The sequence below is a fragment of the Arvicanthis niloticus genome, chromosome 13 (genome assembly GCF_011762505.2).
Source record: "Arvicanthis niloticus isolate mArvNil1 chromosome 13, mArvNil1.pat.X, whole genome shotgun sequence".
Lineage (NCBI taxonomy): Eukaryota > Metazoa > Chordata > Mammalia > Rodentia > Muridae > Arvicanthis > Arvicanthis niloticus.
This window is the reverse complement of record NC_047670.1, coordinates 18,783,249-18,803,930: the sequence shown is the minus strand read 5'-3', so window position 1 is coordinate 18,803,930 and position 20,682 is coordinate 18,783,249. Positions and strand designations below refer to the sequence as shown.

Below are 20,682 nucleotides of genomic sequence, written 5' to 3'. Positions count from 1 at the left end.
TTTAGACCAGTGTTCTTCTAGGAAGGTGCTTTGTTTTAACAAGGTGTGTGCTGGTCTCGCATCTCCATCAGCAGTTGCAGCTTCCCAAGAGACATCCAGAAGAAAGCAGGCAGCTCCTTAACCCTAAGTAGCCACTCTATCTAAGGTTTCCTGGGCTTTTTCCTACCTTAGGTCATTAGCATGCTAGGAAATTTTTTATACAACTTTATATTATACTAACAAAATTTCTCCCTTTGCCAATTACATATAAATTAGCTCTTGTAAAGAATTAACTAGACCATATAATTGTGTATAAGCAGTAGAGGAATCTGGATTGAATGAGTGTGAGTAAAAGAAGGTCAAGATTGAAATACTGTAAATTAGGAGTTCTGTCAAAGTCTAGAAAGATGAGGTTTAAAAGGGCTGAATATACAAGCATTTTGTTTAAAACAAAACGTTATAAATGTAAGAGCTGGAGAGAGGGTTCAGCTCTCCCAGAGGACCTGGGTTCAATTCCCATCACCACATGGCAGCTCCCAACTGTAACTCTAGTTCTGGATCTGATTCCCTCACGTAGACAAGACAGGCAGGCAAAACACCAGTGCACATAAAGTTCAAACAAACAAACAAACAAAACCGTTTCTTTTAAAAGGCATAATGTGATGTTTGGAGAGCATGTGACCTACCCCCATCCTCACCCTGGTTTCATCCAGCAACTCACTTGTGTGGTATTTTTTCACTGTAGAGCATATATTAACTTTCCTCTACCCTCCTCCTTGCTGAACCAAGCCTGGTCTCCCTGAAGCAATCCAGGCCTTACCAGTCACCAGTCTGATTTGGTATATGCAATATTATTTATTGGCCAAATTACAGTCAATCAAAGCATATCATTTCTTTATCAAAGTAATTATATTTACACCTTCAGTACCCTTTGCTTGGTGTTCACCATTTGAATACCCAGTTAAAAGCAAGAAGATAACAGCTTAGATTTAATCACACTAAACACAGTAAACTACTTCAAATTGTGGTTGAACATCAGAGCTAAAGTGTTGGGGTGAGATGGGATGGGCCATTTATAGTGCACTGATATAATAAAAAGAAGAAGGGTTGAAAGGCACTAACTCAAAGGATGGGCCTTGGGAACAGGTAGTGAATGCAAACTTGGTTTCCAGATGAAGCTTCCAGCTCTCCTCATTACCAAATCTAGTTTTGAGAATTTCTGAGGCAACTTGTGATATTGTTGACATAAATTTCCTGCCTTTTCTCTTGACCAAATGATGCTGGCACCAGTGAAGTGTGGAATGTAGAACAGAGAGGAGGGTTTAGGAAACACAATGTTCTGACCATGTTGAATTTGAGGTTAGGGTATCCAAGGAACATCTTGACCATGCTGGCCCCCTAGCTAGAGAGTTTAGTTAAGCACATAACCTGTAGACTGTAGTTGAGGTTGCACGTGTGTGAAGTGCACTGAGTGGAGAAGAGGCTCAGGGACACACCCGACCAGAGTGGGGGGGGGGCACTAATCCAAGAAAGCCTTCAGTGCAGTTGGAGGAGAGCCACAGATGTGTGGTAGACTCTAACAAGACCCGAACAAGAAGCAAAAAAGGTTAACGCCAGGTGCTCTAAAAGGTTAAGTATCTCAAGAACTGGGGCCCACTAGATTTGGCAGTGAGTGGTGTGTTGGGGGAGGTGCGTGCATGTGTGTGTAGTTTCTATGCTAAGGTTAGAATTAAAGGTGACTTTAGTGGCTTAAATGAATGCAAATCATGGAAAGAAAGAAATGTCTTGCTTATCCTGGCGAGATTTCAGAAACGCACCACAGACAAAAAGTGATGAGGGGCGAGAGGGCTGGAGTAGAAGTCGGAGCTAGTCAAGAGACATAACTACTTGTCTAACAGGAAGAAATTACAACTAGGTAAGTTTAAGTAGTTTATACTGCAGGAAAGCCAGTAATGGCAGATAGAGGAGGCCTCGGACCTTCCCATTCCCGTTGACCAGCACAGTACAGACAAACTCTTACCCAAAGCAGAAAAAGCACAGTTCAAGTTTGTTTTGGGAATTTAATGTAGCTTTTCTTAGGTATATGAGGTCATGTTATGATTGTGCTATAAACCCAGTCATTATACTTGGATGTATTGACTAAAATGACACAGATCACCATAAACAATGATAAATATTTGAGGAGATTGTTATGTTAACCCTGATTTAAAGGTTTATACCATCATATGTATACTTATGTGAAATCATGTTAACACACAGTTTTCATGAGTTTATTTATAGATCAGTTGAAGGTACTTTTAAATCCACAGGATCAAAATATCAAATTCTGCCATTCTATGAATGTGCAAAACAAAGTCAGTATGAATCTAAGGAAAATCTTTGATACTGTAGTCTAGTTTTGTGTTTACTAAGGGGAATGATGTATGCCTTAAAGGAATGTCACGATGAATACAGATGGAATTATAAGTGTGGTAAATCTTAGTCCTATCTGTGACAGCATGTCTCAGGCCTGTGCACTCATATACATGTGTTCATGTGTATTTGTCTGTGTTTGCTCATGTTCATGTATGCTCTGCATGTATACGTGCATTCACATGTCCTGTGCATCACACAAAAGTTTTACCTTTTTTGTATGTGAGCACCACCTATTTATTGGTTTCACATATACTTGAATTTTTTCTTAAAACCTAATTTTAAAAAAAACCTAATAATGCAATAATAATCTTTCTAGTTTTTCCCTAGAGTTTGTCTAGTATTTATTTAAAAGTTGGAGGTTTTCTGGTGTGTCAGAATCTACTGCGTCCAGAGTTCTAGTTGCTTTAGTAAAAAGCAACACGAAGGTCTTTAGGGTATCATCTCGTGAGATTACTGTGGCTGCGTCAGTGCACGGAGGGAACGCAGCCCTTCATTTTCACGAAGTTCTCGTAACGGAATCACACTTGCAGAAACTGAGTCTTTGCTGACCCATCATTCGTTGCAATCAATCATTTTCCTTGTAAAGGGGGAATTTCCGCTGTGGTGAAGTCAGAGATAACCTCAAGACTCCTGATCCCCCTCCTCTGCCTCCCAGGCGCTGCGACTGGAGGAGTGTTCCACCATGCCCAGCTCAAGACTTTTACTAGCAATGAAACTTAATGACAGCAATGAATGATTAAATGCATACAGATAGACAGACATAATCACTCAATAAGTGATTGAGACTGGGTAGTGAGATGAAGGCAGAACCCTTGATGTGTACTCCTGTATTCTCAGCCATGACTCCCCATGTCCTAAAAGTGGTTTGCATCTGACCCCTCTGGCAGTACATCCTAATTCCCTCTTAGGCTTGAACTTACGCTCTGAGTAGGACATATTTAGTGGCTTTTCGTCAATAGTGGATTTTCTACCAACAGCGACTTGTTCTGTAGATCCAAGAATTGACTGGAAGCAATTTGGCTTGCTTCATTTTGAATACCTCAATGATATTTCTTAAACTATGCAGTGTATTTCCTATCGCCCTTTGCCTAAATTGAGTGGCGTCAACCTCTGTTTGTAAGGAAGAGTTTGCCTCTTATACACTGCAATGAGGGTATTTGGCTACCTTCAAGTCTGGACGGCAGATTTTTTAAACTTGGTGTCAGAGTTCAGGCAATATGTGGGGCGGAGTCCATTGCTCACACTGGCTCGTTCTCCCCCTCAGCAATGCCTTTTTAAGTACAGATACTAATTACGTAATTAATTGGGACATTGTGCTCATCAGGTTTTTTTTGTTTTTTTGTTTTTTTTTACTTTGACATACAACTTTTTTCATTTTTCTGAAAATTGTCCCAAGATTTTCAATAATTCATTATGTACCCTTAGCAGCTACTTTCCCCACTACTAATCTGCAGCTTCTTCTTGTCAGCCATTACTTTAGAAGTCAGCCAATGTACCTCATTAAAATTGTATGAAATGATAGTTCACAAGGGTTTAAGTTCTACTAAAACCTTTAGCTTTATTTTTTCTTGTTCTTTATCTGTTTTCTTTCCTTTTCTTTCTTTTGTTTTTATTAGGGAAGAACACATTGTCAGGTTATCAGCAGGAGTCTAGATAAGTGAAACCATAGATAAGCATAAATGTTTCCTTTGGTGCTGTTCAGATATTTATTTTAAGTATCATATCAGAAGTTTAGTTTTTAATAGTTTAGATTCTTGCAAGACCTGTCTTAATTATTTTTTTCTTACTGTGATAAGACACCACGACCCAGGCAACTTACAGGAGGAAGGAGGCTTGGAGGTACCTCTGATTCCAGGGGGGATAAGAGGCTGTATCCAGGAAACAGTGCCGATGGAGGCTGAGCAGCCAGCTGAGAGCTGAGGCCTCACGTCTCCGCACACAGGAAATGTGACCTAGGAATGACAAGTAGCTTTTGAAACCTCAAAGTCCCTTTCTCTGTGACATACTTCTTTCAGCAGCACACCTCATAAACCTACCCAAATATTGCCACAAACCAGGGACCAGGTATTGGAACATGTGAGCCTAGGAGTTTTTCATCAGATCACGACCCTGTGCTTATGTCTGAAGCTGTACTGGAGTAAATTCAGGAATGGTATTTTGATATCTTACTGTCTTTATCCAGTCATCTCTTTTGAATCAAAAACTACAGTTCAGTATCATATGGTTATTTAAAGCTCACTGAAAACAGCTTGATGATTCTAAAGATCTAAGTACATTTACTGAATAAATATTGAACTTTAGGTAGCTCACAACAAAATAAATTTAAAAGATCAATCTGAGAAAAGATGAATTGGGGAATTGACTGATTTTTGTGCTTAGACTTTAATGCTCTGATGCCTGCGTGATCTCACTGGAAAAGCTCCTTGTTTGCTAGGAATATCCAAATAAGGAGAAGGTTTCTCTAGAGAAGAAAATAGAATGCCACCATGGACAAGAGAGGCTTTCTGAGCCTGCTGAACCATGTCTTACTGCATGTGATGGGAAGTGTGTTGATTTTTTTTCAAGGAAATGCTGCTTACATTTAAGATGTCATGACTAGCTAAGGCTGCTGTGGCTGTCTTCCAGCTTGTGGAGAGACTCCAGAACAAATCCGAGCACCAAGTGGAATAATCACGAGTCCAGGCTGGCCTTCAGACTATCCTGCCAAAGTCAACTGTAGCTGGCTCATAAGGGCAAACCCAGGGGAAATCATTACTATAAGGTAACTCTGATACCTTTCATATTGTTATTCTTTTATTTAGAAATATAAATACAATTTCTATAGGTACAGCAATATGAAATGTTTTGCAGACCATAAAATAAGTTACGGCTATCAGTGTCATTTGAAAAGTAAGTAATGATCTAATCAATGTTCTGTGAGCACCAGTAGGAAGACATCACTACACACAAACATTGCAACTACTTTTTAACAAAAGTATAATTTTCTACGTAGCTTGTGAGGATCAAGAGTAGTCTTTAGCAATGTGCAGACAAACAAAAATCACTCCTCAACTCAAAGATCCATTCCACAGGCTTACCCTCATTAGTTAACTCCTCTGCCTTAAGGGAGTTAAGATGGGATCGCAGGGGTTAATAGCCATGCTATTAACATATTCTGAGAGGTTTTGTCTTTCTTTGCTGTGTGATTGCACGTGCAGGGTGTTCCCCATGTCTGCACATGGAGGCTGATGTTGGCGTGTGCAGGGTGTTCCCCGTGTCTGCACATGGAGGCTGATGTTGGCGTGTGCAGGGTGTTCCCCGTGTCTGCACATGGAGGCTGATGTTGGCGTGTGCAGGGTGTTCCCCGTGTCTGCACATGGAGGCTGATGTTGGCGTGTGCAGGGTGTTCCCCGTGTCTGCACATGGAGGCTGATGTTGGCGTGTGCAGGGTGTTCCCCGTGTCTGCACATGGAGGCTGATGTTGGCGTGTGCAGGGTGTTCCCCGTGTCTGCACATGGAGGCTGATGTTGGCGTGTGCAGGGTGTTCCCCGTGTCTGCACATGGAGGCTGATGTTGGCGTGTGCAGGGTGTTCCCCATGTCTGCACATGGAGGCTAGAGGCTGATATTGCCGTGTGATCCCCTATTACTATGCACGTTTTCTTTTGAGAAGGGTCTCTTACTGAACCTGGAGCTATCTTTTAACTAAACTAGTGGCCAGTGAGCTCTGGGCAGGAGCGCACCCCCCGACCCTCTGAGCACTAGGCTTACAAACATGTGCACCATGCCACATGGGTTCTAGGCCTCCAGGTCAGGGCCTGGTGTGTGTGTAGCAAACACCTTGTTTACAGAGCCTTTTTCTCAGCCCTCTTTTTATAATTTAGAAGCAAAATAACATTGTTTAAGAATACAAAGTAAAGGCCGGGGAGACTCTTCAGTCACAGAAGTGTCACACAAGCAAGAAAACAGAGTTTGAACAGACAAACCTCCCATTTAACAAATTCCAGTCCATTTAGAGACTCTTAGAAACATTGGTGAGTGGAGTCTGAGGAACAAGAATCGGCTGCCATGACCTCTGGCCGCACGTGCATGTCTGTGTACATACACCCACAGGAACATGTGCATACACACGTGCTGTTAACCCCCGGCCACTTCTACAGCCCCATATATGACATTTCTATGAAAACTCACCATCAGCTTCAGATTCTAATTTAAATGTTGTATAAAAAGGTTAAATTTTAAAGTGTATAACTTTATAGAGAAAAATACTATGAGAGTAAGATTAAAACATGGTGATTCAGTAACCTGCTGATGTGTTCTTACAGGCATTATGTCATGACTGTTATGGGAAAATAGTGTGCCTAAGCAAAGAGCAGTGGGCAGTGAGGCCGGAGGAGGGGGTGCTCACTCCCTTTGAATGTTCAGGGGTGGGGTTTAGATTTACGCTTTAGATTTACAGGGTGTTCATGGGACGTTGCCTCAAATACCTTCTACAGCTTTATGTAACTTAGTTTTTTGTATATTTTCACACAATGAGAGAACCAGTCCCTTGAGAAGCAACTGTGTCCCTTCCCACATCTGCTCTGTGGAAGCTGTAGGCCACAGCTGGAGGGTACTTTCCCTTAGTTCCTAGAACTTAAGAGGTGACAAATGTGACTGTCTCGCTTGATTGACAGCACGTATGTCTGCAGAAACACCACCACAGCTGAAGTCTGGCTGTTAGGCTCCTTTCTGTAGTTTGTAATATGACTAAGCATGAATATGCTGGCAAAATAATATTTTTACCAAATATGGGGCTGTTACTGTAAAACTGGAATTAATAGAAATTCGTATCTGAACCTAAAAGTTAACATTGTGGTTAGCAGCTCAGAGCACCTGCTGGTCTTGCAAGAGAGCAGGGCTAGATTCCCAGCACCCACTCCCATGGAAAATCCCAGCTGTCTGAGGTCTGTTCTAGGGGCTCTGACACCATCACTGCCTCTAGGGCACTATATACATGTGGTATATTTAAATACTTCCAGACAACACAAACACACCACATATACATAATATAAAAAAATAAATCTTTTTTAAAATTGTAGTTCACCAGCTCACTCGTGTAAACCTTGGAGATTCTTGCAGCAGAATGTTGTGGAATACTGCCATGAGAACTTCAATGTGTGTTGCATCTTGGAGATTTCACAAAGCAAAATACAGTTGAAGTGCAGGACAAAGCTGGAAGTGAGCCCCACACTTACAGGGGTTTTTCCTGACTTAGGAAGGAATTAATGAATTTAGATTTATACTAATAAATGGTGACTTTAGTAATAAAATCTTTATTGTAACAATAGCCAATTTTTTTTTTAGAAAAAATAACAGATGGATATACATAGAGACAAGCATCATGTGCAGTTGTTGAAATATGGTTTTAAGTTATTCGAAGAATCCTACGCATGATCACATGTAACCCATTCAGATGTGCAAATGAGCTCCCAATAGGAAACTTTACATTGATTTACTTTATAATAAGTAAAACAAAAAGTGCAATGCTTCCAGGTAGATGCTTTAAAATATCTAAGCAAGTAAGGATAAAATGAGCATTCACTTTTAAATTTACGATAAAATTAAAATCCTTAACACGAAATATATAAGAATATGGAAGTACACTAGTTTTTGTTTGTCTGTTTAATATTTCAAGGACCTGAGCTGGATATGTAGCCAGTGGCCTTGAGCCGCATGATCTTCCTGCCTCAGCCTCCTTAAAGCATCTGAACTGAAGTAAGGTGGAAGACACAACTTAGATGCACAAGTGAGAGCTCCCTCCTAAACTCTGGAGCTGGAGACACGAACCGCTTCCTCCTCCCTCAGCCCTACACAGAGAGTGCGGAGTCAGAGCCAAGGACCAGGGCCTGGCTGTCTGCTTAAGAAAGCATGTGAAGCCCCCATGGCAGGATATGCAGTCGTGTGAGCCACCATGCAAGACGAGCTGTAAAGTAGAAACCTGGAGAGGGAGCACGGAGGAGAGGAGGAGGAAGGGGAAGTCTGTCCAAAGAACGTAACTTAAGCTCATGCCCCAAACTCCAGACTGTATGAAAGAAGTAAATGCTAAGATAAAACAAATGAAGTCAACCTGTAACAGAAGCTTCCTCAGACATTGCAATGTTTGGGACATCAGGGGTTTCTTCACAACCTTTTTGTCCACTCAATACTTGATAGTCTAGTAAAACATATGAACTAATTACCAGAATGTTTCTTAATTTATAAAATCAAATAGCATTATAAAATATAACTGTATTTCAATGTAGCTACTGGATATATTTGAATATTTATAATATAGTAATGTATGCTTATTGGCATGTTGGCTAAGACAAATCACATTTCTAGTAGCTTTTTCATGTAAGAAGTATTTTTAGACTGTTAAAAACTTAACCGTACTATGAAAATCTGACTCCTGGTGTGTAAGAGAGATGCCTGTGTGTGGAGATCTCTGAAAGCACTGTACGTAATAATGGCGGGCCAGAGACAAACAGCCTGAGTTGGGGTGGCTCAGAGTATTGAAGAGAAAACAATAACATCAACCTTCCAGGCAACTTCCTTATCACCTGATTTAAATCAGAGGCAGAGAGAGAGAGAGAGAGAAAGTCGGATTCTCATTTGTTAGCGAGCCATATTCAGATGTTAAAAGCAAAATTGAATTTCTCATTTCTACAGGCAGTGATGGCTGCTTTCATGTTCTCGTTTGACTTTGTCATTTACTTGTGCCTGTATTTTAGGAACTACATGATAATGCTCAACTGTAAGTGATTTATACGAAAGAGTGTTCTCAAACTCGGGGACTTCTCACGTAATGTTACTCTTTTGTTTGCCCCTCCACCCCGTCACCCCCACTGTTCTGATTTGCTGTCCAGAAAATCAGCTGAAGCTGCTTTAAGGAAGTGGGTGACAGAGTCTAACTGAAGAGAAAGATGAGCCTCTGTACGTTCTTTCTCCATGCTTGAACTTCTGCCCCAAGCATGGAGAAATGTATGACGCTCTGGATTAGAAATATATTTCCTCAAATATGTAAACAAAAAGAATATGTGCTGTCAGCTGGTGTCCAGCTTGGTTCTGGAATCTGCTCTTACCTTATGAAGAGAAAAGACTGTTGTGGAAACTCTGGGAGATGCAGGCATGAGGAATGTAGAAGCAGGCGTGTGTTACTCTGCTGTGGCCGCTGCTGGGGCAAAAGTAGCAGGGACTTGGAGTTCTGTCTTCAGAACATTGCATCTTTTTATGGACATTGCTGTCACATTTTTTTAAAGTCTCTTCCTACTTTCTCTTGTTACAGTTTTCAGGATTTTGATATCCAGGGGTCCAGAAGATGCACTTTGGACTGGCTGACAATAGAAACATACAAGAATATTGAAAGTTACAGAGCTTGTGGGTCCACAATTCCGCCTCCGTATATCTCTTCCCAAGACCACGTTTGGATCCGGTTCCACTCGGATGACAGTGTGTCCAGGAAAGGCTTCAGGTTGGCGTACTTTTCAGGTGTGTTTTTAAAAGAAGATGCTGCATCACGTTTTGTGCTGTTCCCTGCGCAGCCACTTTGTAGTTAATTGTCTGAACAGTGTCCATCTAATCATGAGAGTGACGATTAGAAGCTAGAGTCAGAGGCCTTCAAATTTGAGATTCTCATTTGATGTATTGTATAACCATAATAAAATTATTAATTTCATGAACTAAGGTCTGTTTTTAAAACATCTTAAATATGTTTACCTTGAAAGTACACTTTTCTCCAAGCCTCTTTCAAGCATTTGCCCGTATCTCAAACATGACATCAGAGCATAGTATTTGGTGTGTGAATTGCTGTTTTCATTACACCTTAAAGGATTGGAGCCCACCCCACCCACACAGTTTATAGTCTCAGACTTTAAAGTTTTGCGTTTCTTAAACCATTTCCAAACACATGGTTTTGATCCTGATTACATTAACATTACATTACATTAACCATAAGCAATGCAAAGTTAAGATGACAGTTTATCAAAAGCAGGCCGAAATTGTAAACACACCACAGTGAGCACAATAAGTTACTGCTCTGTTTGTGGACAGAGACAAGAACCATAGAAGAAATACTTGAGAAGAATACTTGAGAAGCAGTTCCATGGATGTTTTTCTTCTTTAAACATCTCTCATGTTCTAAGTATGTCTGTGAAGGGTTACATTCTTCAGACAGTGTGTCCTTTGGCTTGCGTGTCCTAAATCATTGCACTAAATGTTCTACAGTGAAATGGCTCTACCAGATAGAATTGACCCTTCTATATTAGGTTGAAGGGCAAGGAACTTTGTGGGAAAGGCACAAACATTTAATGAATGGGATTGTTGATATCAGTGCCAGTGCTAGTTTCCTGCTAGCACTGAACAGACTTTTAACATGGTTCTTAAAGTCGTATCGCTTGAGCTCAGTCGTCATCACTATAAAGATATGCACTGTCTTTTCAAGTGTGGATGTGTTTTGTGTTCTTTCCTTCCCCACGTTCTCCAGGGAAATCTGAGGAACCAAACTGTGCCTGTGATCAGTTCCGTTGTGGCAATGGAAAGTGTATTCCAGAAGCCTGGAAGTGTAACAGCATGGACGAGTGTGGAGACGGTTCTGACGAGGAGGTCTGTGCCAAAGATGCTCACCCCCCAACAACGACTGCTTTCCAGCCCTGCGCCTACAACCAGTTCCAGTGTCTGTCCCGCTTCACCAAGGTTTACACGTGCCTCCCTGAGTCCTTAAAGTGTGACGGGAACATCGACTGCCTGGACCTAGGAGACGAGATTGACTGTGACATGCCAACGTGCGGACAGTGGTTAAAGTACTTCTATGGCACCTTCAATTCTCCCAACTACCCCGACTTTTATCCTCCTGGAAGTAACTGCACCTGGCTGATAGACACTGGCGATCATCGGAAAGTCATCTTACGGTTCACTGACTTTAAACTTGATGGTACCGGATATGGTGATTATGTCAAAATATATGATGGACTGGAGGAGAATCCTCGCAAGCTTTTGCGAGTGCTAACTGCTTTTGATTCTCATGCTCCTCTGACGGTCGTTTCTTCCTCTGGACAGATAAGGGTGCATTTCTGTGCTGACAAAGTGAACGCTGCAAGAGGCTTCAATGCTACTTACCAAGTTGACGGCTTCTGTTTGCCATGGGAAATACCCTGTGGGGGCAACTGGGGGTGTTACACAGAGCAACAGCGCTGTGACGGGTACTGGCATTGCCCAAACGGAAGGGATGAAATCAACTGTACCATGTGCCAAAAGGAAGAATTTCCGTGTTCTCGGAATGGCGTCTGCTACCCTCGTTCTGACCGGTGCAACTACCAAAATCATTGTCCAAATGGCTCTGATGAAAAAAACTGCTTCTTTTGCCAGCCAGGGAATTTTCACTGTAAGAACAACCGCTGTGTGTTTGAAAGCTGGGTGTGTGATTCCCAGGATGACTGTGGTGACGGCAGTGATGAGGAGAACTGCCCGGTTATTGTGCCCACCAGAGTCATAACAGCAGCCGTCATTGGGAGCCTCATCTGTGGCCTCCTACTTGTCATCGCATTGGGGTGCACTTGCAAGCTTTATTCTCTGAGAATGTTTGAACGGAGGTCAGTATCAGGACATGGGGGCAATTTAGTTGGTAAAGTGCATACAAGTGTGAGTACCCACACACAGCTAAACATGGTAGTGAATACACGTTTAATTCCAGTGCTAGTAGAGAGAGACATGGGGATCCCTGGGCTTTGCTGGCCAGCCAGCATAGCCTAATTGGAAATCTCCAGGTCTCAATAAAAGGTGAATGGCTACTGAAGATTGACACCCAGAGTCAAGTGCACACAGGAAAAACACACTCATGCACATATGCACACACACAAAAACAGAAAAGATTTAAAAGGGTGCCCCAAATGGTTGCCACTATTCCTTTTGATGTGGCTTAGAGATATATAAATTTAGGATACATAAAATTAGGATGAAAAGCACAGTGGTCAAAGATAAACATAGCACAAAGTATTATTTTTCTTTATCAGGTAAGAAAAGTCAGTGTTATATTTACCAGCTTACTGCCAGCTGTTATTCTCGGTTACAGTTTTATCTTGTTTTTCTAAATATTCAGTAATTCCACATATCTGAGAGTCCAATGTTTATAGCATTCTACAAGTGAGAAGGAAATGAATGAGGCAGTTTCACAAGCAGGCTCATGATGAAGGGAGACTTGCTGGGCAGGTAGGCTGAGCACAGCGAGTCATCTCAAGTCTCTAAGACAAAGTGGCATAGGTGCCCTGATGATGGGGGCACGTGACGGTCCTTATTCCAGGAGGTGCCATTTGAAATGTGTGAGTAGGGTGTAGAGAGGCGATCCCGGAGGGGTCTTCTCCGGGGAGTATGTAGAAGAATGCCTTTGGTCTGGAGCCTTGGGAACACATGACGGACTGAAAGCACATGAGAGTGCAGCTCGGCCTGGCTCTGTGCAGTTCAGTGAGAACTGTGTTCTCAGTTGAGTAACAGTTAGGCAGGGAGAAAGGACTTCAGGGAGAGCAGCTTCCAGTGTGGTGTAAGATAAATTGAAAGATGTTAATGGCAGCAGCACCTCCCAGAGGGCATTGTGGGGACAGCTGCCTTCAATCCTAACCACTACAAATGATCAATTAACAAAGACCAAGCCGAGAGCACAGCTGGTACACAGGCGCATGGGGCCACGAGAGCCGTCCTGCATCTTTTCTCTGAGCAAATATAAATGTCTGGGAAACCAATGGAGAGTCAGGTCTCAAACTGCATCACTTCAGTCCACCTGTGTCGGACTTGATGGACAAAGTGTCTGCTGAGCCCTTCAGCAACTGTCTCCTAGAGTATGGGGCTTCGGGTTTTAAAGTCTGTTTATTTTGTCTTGTGCAGATATTTCCTGTCTATTAAAACATAGTAATCTAGGCTCTCACTAGCATAAAGTGCCTTCTGGACATACTGCTCACTTCAGCCTCGCGTCCCGGAGTAGAAGTGGTTCAGTGGAGTTAGCGACTGGAAAGATTCAAGTGCTTCTGTACTGATGGTAGACATTGCTGCCTGCCTTCTTTTGAGCCTTTTCTTCCTCTTTACTCCAAGGTCATTTGAGACCCAGTTGTCCCGGGTGGAGGCAGAGCTGCTGCGAAGAGAGGCCCCTCCCTCGTATGGACAGTTGATCGCTCAGGGCCTGATCCCCCCAGTAGAAGATTTCCCTGTCTGTTCACCTAATCAGGTATAGTTGTGAATTCTAATGGGTTTCATCATCTTTTAAAGTCTACAAGTAGTAAAGCAGGGATTCTTAACTTTAGGAATTCTCACAGTCAAGCAAATATTAAATATATGGGCAATTGAATTACATTTTCACAGAATCTATAAAACTCTGATTTTATGATTTTTTATGATTTTTATGACTATCATTCTGAGACATTTTCCTTTTGGGGATAAGTGAGCAGGCGCACTGAAATTTAAAACTTTTGGCCAATTTTCTGATTGAACTGAACATTTAGAGATTCAAGAATGAATGGTAAAATTAGTGTACTAACATGTTACTTATAGAAAATTAACCAGTTTTAAGTGAAAGTAATTGAAGAGGAGTTAATATTTGCCTCACATTTAAGGGAGAACTTCAAGCTGGATTTTGTGTTTAAGAATTTGGCCCGTTTTCTTTGGGTTGTAACTCATACTCCTTGGTTCTTCAACGTTCTCAAGAAGTTTTTAAAAACATTTCAAGCTATAAAAATATACCACAGTTCATTTTAGTCATAAGCATTTAAATTTCAAATATATTCACAAACATTTATAAAAATGACTCTCAAAGACTAAGAAGAATTGGTATTTTTTCAGTGACTTAACACTTTAAAAATCCAACACCATTTCACTTCAGGCACATGCACCTTAGTTGAGTGTGTTTTTCAAATTCATGGTGAGAGCTTGTAAATTTTGAATATTTTTTTAGGTATAATTTCTAATTCAGAATTTATACTGGTCAAATTGTTAGGTATTAAAAAAATAGAAAAAAAAAAACTAGATTATAGTTTCCCTGGTTGGAAACTATAACATGCCACAGCCAGTTCTTTTGAAAGTAGGTGACATCGGTGACAGATCATGGCTGCCTCCATGCCTGCCCTCACCTCCTTCCCTCTATGCTCTGGGAAGCTAGTAGGAGCACAACCCCTGTGACTGCTCACTGCTGGGCCATTTGCAAGTTCTGGGCCTTCTCCAGCTCCCTCTGGTTTTCTAGCTCAAGGATTTGAAGGGCTCACTGGGAGCTGTTTGCCCATGTCTACACTCTATTACCATGAGAGTGTATAAATTAAAAACCACTGAGGGAAGATACTCTTGAGGCAGAGTTCAGCCAGCCCAGTGCAGAACATTACTGTTTACACCTGTGGGACAACAGTCCATAGCTGTTACCAACCAAGGATGCTCACCCGAGCCCCCATCCAGACTCTCGTAGTCGTTATCAATTGTCTATGACTAGTGTAAGTCTACAGTCCTACCAAAACTGTCTCCTTACCATGAATCACCAGAGCCCCACCCTAAGTCACAGTATTGTAGCTGCCTGCCAGTCTCCCAATGGAGACACTGTTTCTGTCAGCCATGACACTCCAAGTGTATAGAGATCCTGTCCCAGAAGCCAAGGTTACATTGAAGTCTACTCTACACTGCTCCATTCTCTAAAGCTAGAAAGTATCAAGAATTCCATTTAAACAGCATTTTAAATAACATAAGTTCTTGAACTTTGTTTACTGAAGCCAAATTCTTATTTGAAATTTCTGGTAACAAATTATTAACTTTCCATACATTTTTAAAAGAAAATAATTTTGTAACTTGCCATCTAGAACAAACCAGAAATGCTTTCTGGCCAGTTGTTACTGCTTCACAAATGAAACCATAGACAATTATCCACCAAACTCCTGTGACATTAAATTTGCAACCTTTGAGGTTACGGGCTTTTAACTAAGTAGCACATGCCTGCTGCTTGTGCAGCTGAGTGGAAGTCGGGAGGAAGTGTGCAGAGGAGCTGCTGTGCTCACTGTGGTTTGAGTGCTGAGCCCTCAGGAGTAGACCTGCGGACATGTTCATTCTAAACTTGAACTATATTTGTTTTTAATTTTATTTAGATACTTCTTAATTGGTGAAAGAAAAAAAAACTTTCACATTTGTACTGAAAGTCCATGTGTGCTGACAGCCAGATTTCTTACTGGTGATGTGTATTTTACTAAAGCTGGCTAGAAAACGCTCCTGCATTTGTGGCCTCTAAGCACTTGCTGACTTGTTTTCAGACTGTACAGGCATGACTGTATGCACATGACAACCAGGTGAAGAGCACCGGCTAGTGTTCTTGACTGTCCACTTCCTTTTTGTTTCTGTGAGAGGCTGAGCCTTGGCTGGGAAGCTTGTTCTAGTTGGAGGAATCCATCACCAACCTTTGCTTAGTTTTAAATGCTCAGTGTGAGGTTATTAAAGCTGTTTGCCCTAAGTCTATAGCCACTAGGTGGAGCTTGAAAACTATTTAAAACTCATCCAACACTTTCATCTAGACAAAAGAATTTATCTTTTAATCACACCTATTTATCATTGTGTTCAGAAGAGGCTGCATGCAGTGCTGCCATCCAGTGGGGGTCAGAGAACAACTTGCAAAGAGTCTATTCTCTCTTTCCTCCTTGTGGGCTCCCGGTATCAAGCTCAGGTGGTCAGGCAAGTGCCTGGTGAGCCGTCTCTCTGGCCTCTGGGTTTTCTTTTAGTCGGGTGAGATGTTTTCATTATGTGCTAGTTAAGTTGTGGAACATTCCATGTTTTTAAAGTCTATACATTTTTAAATCAGTTTTTAAAGACTAATATGGTTTATATTTAATCCTGAAATAACTGGGAGAAAAGCTTATTTCTTAAAACTTGAGAAGGAATCCAAATGTATACATTTGATTTCTAGCCTGTATTGCAAGTATGTTCAGGCCCTTATTTGAAACAGTAAAACTGAATCCTCAGTACTCATTCTCAGTCCTTGGAAACCAGCTCTGTACAATGCAGTTTCCACATTGACAGGACAGTTCAGCCTTGTGACTGAAATCTAACTGTATTTTTAAGAGGACAAAGGAGCATAGCCATAAACAATGCCGAGTCGTTTAGTGAACTATGGTAGAGCTTTGCCAGTGTATCTAGTTTCCAGGCTTGGACAGTTGTAGGAGTGGATTATTATTGAGGGTTATAATTACTATAATTGACACAGCTGTCATTGTAAAGTTAAGATTTAAGTTACAGATTAGATTCTCTGAGTGGACCTGTAGAGGTGAGAGAATTTAGCTCATCCCTGACCCTAGTAACAGTGAGTCAAAGAATGTTTTTCATCTTAATACCTCATTATTAAGTGCCTTCCTTTATCTTTTCTTTCTCTTACTTTTGCAGGCTTCGGTTTTAGAAAACCTGAGGCTAGCTGTTCGATCTCAGCTGGGATTTACTTCAATCAGGCTTCCTATGACAGGCAGATCTAGCAACATTTGGAATCGTATTTTTAATTTTGCAAGATCACGTCACTCAGGGTCATTGGCTTTGGTCTCAGGAGATGGAGATGAGGCTGTCCCTAGGCAGAGTAGCAGCAGAGAAACTGAAAGGAGTCACCCTCACAGAAGCCTGTTCTCCGTGGAGTCGGATGACACAGACACAGAAAACGAGAGAAGGGATACAGCGGGCGCCTCGGGCGGGGTAGCAGCACCTTTGCCCCAGAAGGTCCCTCCCGCAACCGCAGTCGAGGCCACAGTGGGAACAGGTGGGAATTCCTCGGCTCAGAGCACCCGAGGTGGCCACGCAGACGGAAGGGAAGTGTCAAGTGTGGAAGCCCCCAGTGTGAGCCCAGCACGTCACCAGCTCACAAGTGCTTTAAGTCGGATGACGCAGGGCCTGCGCTGGGTACGCTTTACGTTAGGTCGGTCAAGCTCCACAAACCAGAACCGGAGCCCTTTGAGACAGCTGGACACCGGGGTGAGTGGAAGAGAAGACGACGATGATGTCGAGATGCTAATTCCCGTTTCTGACGGAGCTTCAGACATTGATGCCAATGACTGCTCCAGGCCTCTTCTTGATCTTGCCTCAGACCAAGTACAAGGGTTTAGACAGCCACACAGTGCAGGAAACCCTGGAGTGAGAACAAGTAACCGGGACGGCCCCTGCGAGCGCTGTGGCATTGTGCACACCGCCCAGATACCAGACACTTGCTTAGAAGCGACAGTGAAAACCGAAACGAGTGACGACGAGGCTTTGCTGCTGTGTTAGGACAGAGTCGCCAGAGACTGTCTGCAAGCTGGAGCAATATCCACTCATTGTTTTGTAACTTTACAATTAAACTAGTTTTAGTTTAAAATGAAAAGATGCAGGGTGATTTCTTACTATATGTTAGCCTGCATGGTTAAATTTAACAATGTGTAACTCTAGGAGCTAGAGTTTACTGTTTTAGCAGCTAAAAATGCATTATGTATTTGTATTCTTCAGTCATGTTCTTTCATTTGTTTATACTTGGTTTTGTTGGTTTTTTTTTTTAATCCTGGTACTTCAGTTTAATGGTAGAAATATGGCTGCTTCACTCCATGTAACTGTCATTTTATCTATCTTATGTTAAAAGGTTTGTTTGTACAAAGCAGTACCTTCTTTTAATTGAATTTTTTATGCTCTTTGCCATCATGTAATTTATTATACTAGATGCTAAGGTTGTTAACGTACAAAAAAAAAAAACAAACCAGATGCTTATGGTCACCTCTTTGTTTGCATAACATTGTCTGCTAGTAGATTTCATCACACGGACCTGTCAAAGAAAAAGAATCTCCTCTTACGCTCAGCACTCAGTGGTGTAAAACTTACGGAGAGTTAGAGAAATTGCTGTCGGGGAAACAAAACTCTTTTATAGATTTTCTAACGCTGACTTTAATACTCTGGTGTGGTTCAGACCAAATGGTGAAATCCCAGCACGTTTCTGTTTTCATCTCGATGTAGGGACAGAAGTAAGCGGATGAAGATACTCTACTATGCATTACATTTTGAACTTTATAAATTACGTACAGAAATTGTACACGCTCAGCTCCACGGGGTAATGTGTTTCTCTAACACGGGGTTTGCCTGAGTTGGACCCTAGGGATTTGCACTACAGTCCTGTCAAGGTCTCAGATGAGTTCAGCACACAGGCACTGTCACAGCAGGTACTGTCTGTCATTGCTACTACAGTGACTATATTTCCATAGCTTTGGGGGTGGGGGACCATTTTTATTACAACTTGAAATTGCTTTGCTGGTTTCATATTTATTTGGTGTATTTAAAAACTGCATTATTATTGTAAGAGTGATTTTTTTTCCAGGATATTTTATTCTTGGGGGAGGGGGTCAATGCTATAATCTTGAAGAAAAGCAAATTTAATTGTTCAGATTGTCCCCCTCTTTAAGTAGAGTGAATTACAAACGCCATTTATTTTTTTTAATTGTTAATTCTTGTTTATTTATTCCTTAGCTGTGTGTTTTAGCAGCTTAATGATTGGGTATGAAAACGTGTTTGTGTGCGATTATTGCTATTTATTACATTCTGAATACTTTGCTGAATGTCATTTTAAAGCATGTTTGAGGTCTTGTGTATCTGTCCTGTTATGCTGTCAGGAAGACCTGACTAAAATGTTTTAATATGTATCAAAAATTAAAATAATTTTTTTTATTGCCTTGAGGTACTTTTTAAATCAAAGTTGTTCTTTATTTTTGTTGAACTTCAATTCACATCCAGATTCAGGCCGTACATAACACAGCCGAAGCCATGGAAGATGGCAGTCGCCATGGGCACTGCAGTGAGTAGTGGCTCACACCAGTACTCCAGTCAGACTCCCCAAGGGTGCGAGCATCATTTTCCCTTTTAGAAGGCTGCCTCGGAATTGATAAATCTTGTCCAGTCTGATGATGGAAGAATTCAAATAGCAAGTTAACCTTTTTGGTCCTAGTAATGCTTCAAGCGGCTGGAATTTGGGGGTTGGTTTCCTGGTTTTCTTTGTGCTTCAGGCGTTGTTTGGGTTTGCTTGCTTGTTTGGTTTGTTTTGTGGTTCTGGGGCTGCTGGCAAATGTTTTAATTAGTTTTTAATTGACTTTCACACCTTCCTGCTTCAGTCAGTAACAGTTTAGTCTCTCACCCTGACACCTGTCATTTAGTTCTGTTTAAAGAGATACTTACCAGTACCAGTCTCTTGTACATCTCTCCAGAAATACTATCTGCTATGCATTCACATATGTACCTATCTGTTCTAGTTTCTTTAAAAGAAAAAAAAGCTTGTAAAGTTTGAGAATGTCCTGTGTTCAGTTGTCTTTGCTTATTTTCACTTGTTTCCTTTTTACTTTTTTCCTAGACAACTTTAGTTTATAATTAACTTAAATCGAACATCATCATGTTAAATTCTTTATCTGAATCAGTGCCATCTCGGCCGTTTTCCTTGTGTTCAATCATTCTGATGTTCTTTGTTTTACTTTACAGGAACATTGTTAGGAATTCTTAACAGATTTTATCTTTTTTTTTTTTTTTTTTTACCATTATCAATGACTGTCTTTCCATCTCTACTTTTAACCTGTTCATACTCAGATTAGCTGACGGTCTGTTAGGGTAATCTACCAGCTGCCAGTCTTCATTTACTCACAGTTCACATTAGTAATTCAGTGTGTGTGTGTGTGTGTGTGTGTGTGTGTGTGTGTGTGTTTCAGCTACAAAATCATTTCATCTGCAAAAACTGGTAAGCAGTTTTTGTCCCAGTTTACAGAGCTCCGCTTTAACTGAATGGTCTACTGCCTCCATAACATTAAATGCCAGAGCTCTCCTCAACTTTGTGTAGAGAAAGCTGAGCCTATGGAAAAAGTGTCCATTGAGCCTGATTTTAAACCAGTTTTGAAGAACACATGCTAAACTTTATCACATGCCTTTTAGACATCCATGGGGGAAGCACATTCAATTCCTCTCCTTCAATCCTACTATTAATCTCTTAGTATGTTTTATAACTTTAAGCCAGGCTTGCATTCCTGATAAATTCCTTCGTCTAGGTCATGGCACGTGCCTGCTCGTAAGTGTGAGTCAATCTGAGCAACATAAAATCCTGCCTTTGGGGGGATATACATTAGAACGTGGGCCTGTTCTGTTTTTGTATGTTGTGCTCTGTGTGTATTCTGTGATATAGTTTGGCTTTTAGTTATTTCTGCTTCAATATGTTTGTTACACTTCCCTAATCCCCTACGTTAGTGATTCATTTTCTTTATTTAATTTTTAAGATATATTGCAATTTAAATATTGCACTCTTTCCTCCCTCCTAC

The 20,682-nt window shown here is 41.3% G+C and overlaps 1 protein-coding gene across 2 annotated transcripts in view; it reads left to right on the top strand.

The window, feature by feature from the left end:
• Lrp12 (LDL receptor related protein 12) overlaps positions 1-19,066 on the top strand; it is a 71,515-nt gene extending 52,449 nt beyond the window's left edge. For both annotated transcript variants that reach the window (XM_034516496.2, XM_034516495.2), the window contains 5 exons: positions 5,020-5,155; positions 9,678-9,880; positions 10,875-11,979; positions 13,469-13,601; positions 16,775-19,066. In XM_034516496.2, the coding sequence (XP_034372387.1) occupies positions 5,020-5,155; positions 9,678-9,880; positions 10,875-11,979; positions 13,469-13,601; positions 16,775-17,638 (2,441 nt within the window). In that variant the 3' untranslated portion in view covers positions 17,639-19,066. The remainder of the gene's footprint in view (positions 1-5,019; positions 5,156-9,677; positions 9,881-10,874; positions 11,980-13,468; positions 13,602-16,774) is intronic.
• Positions 19,067-20,682: the final 1,616 nt, after the last annotated feature.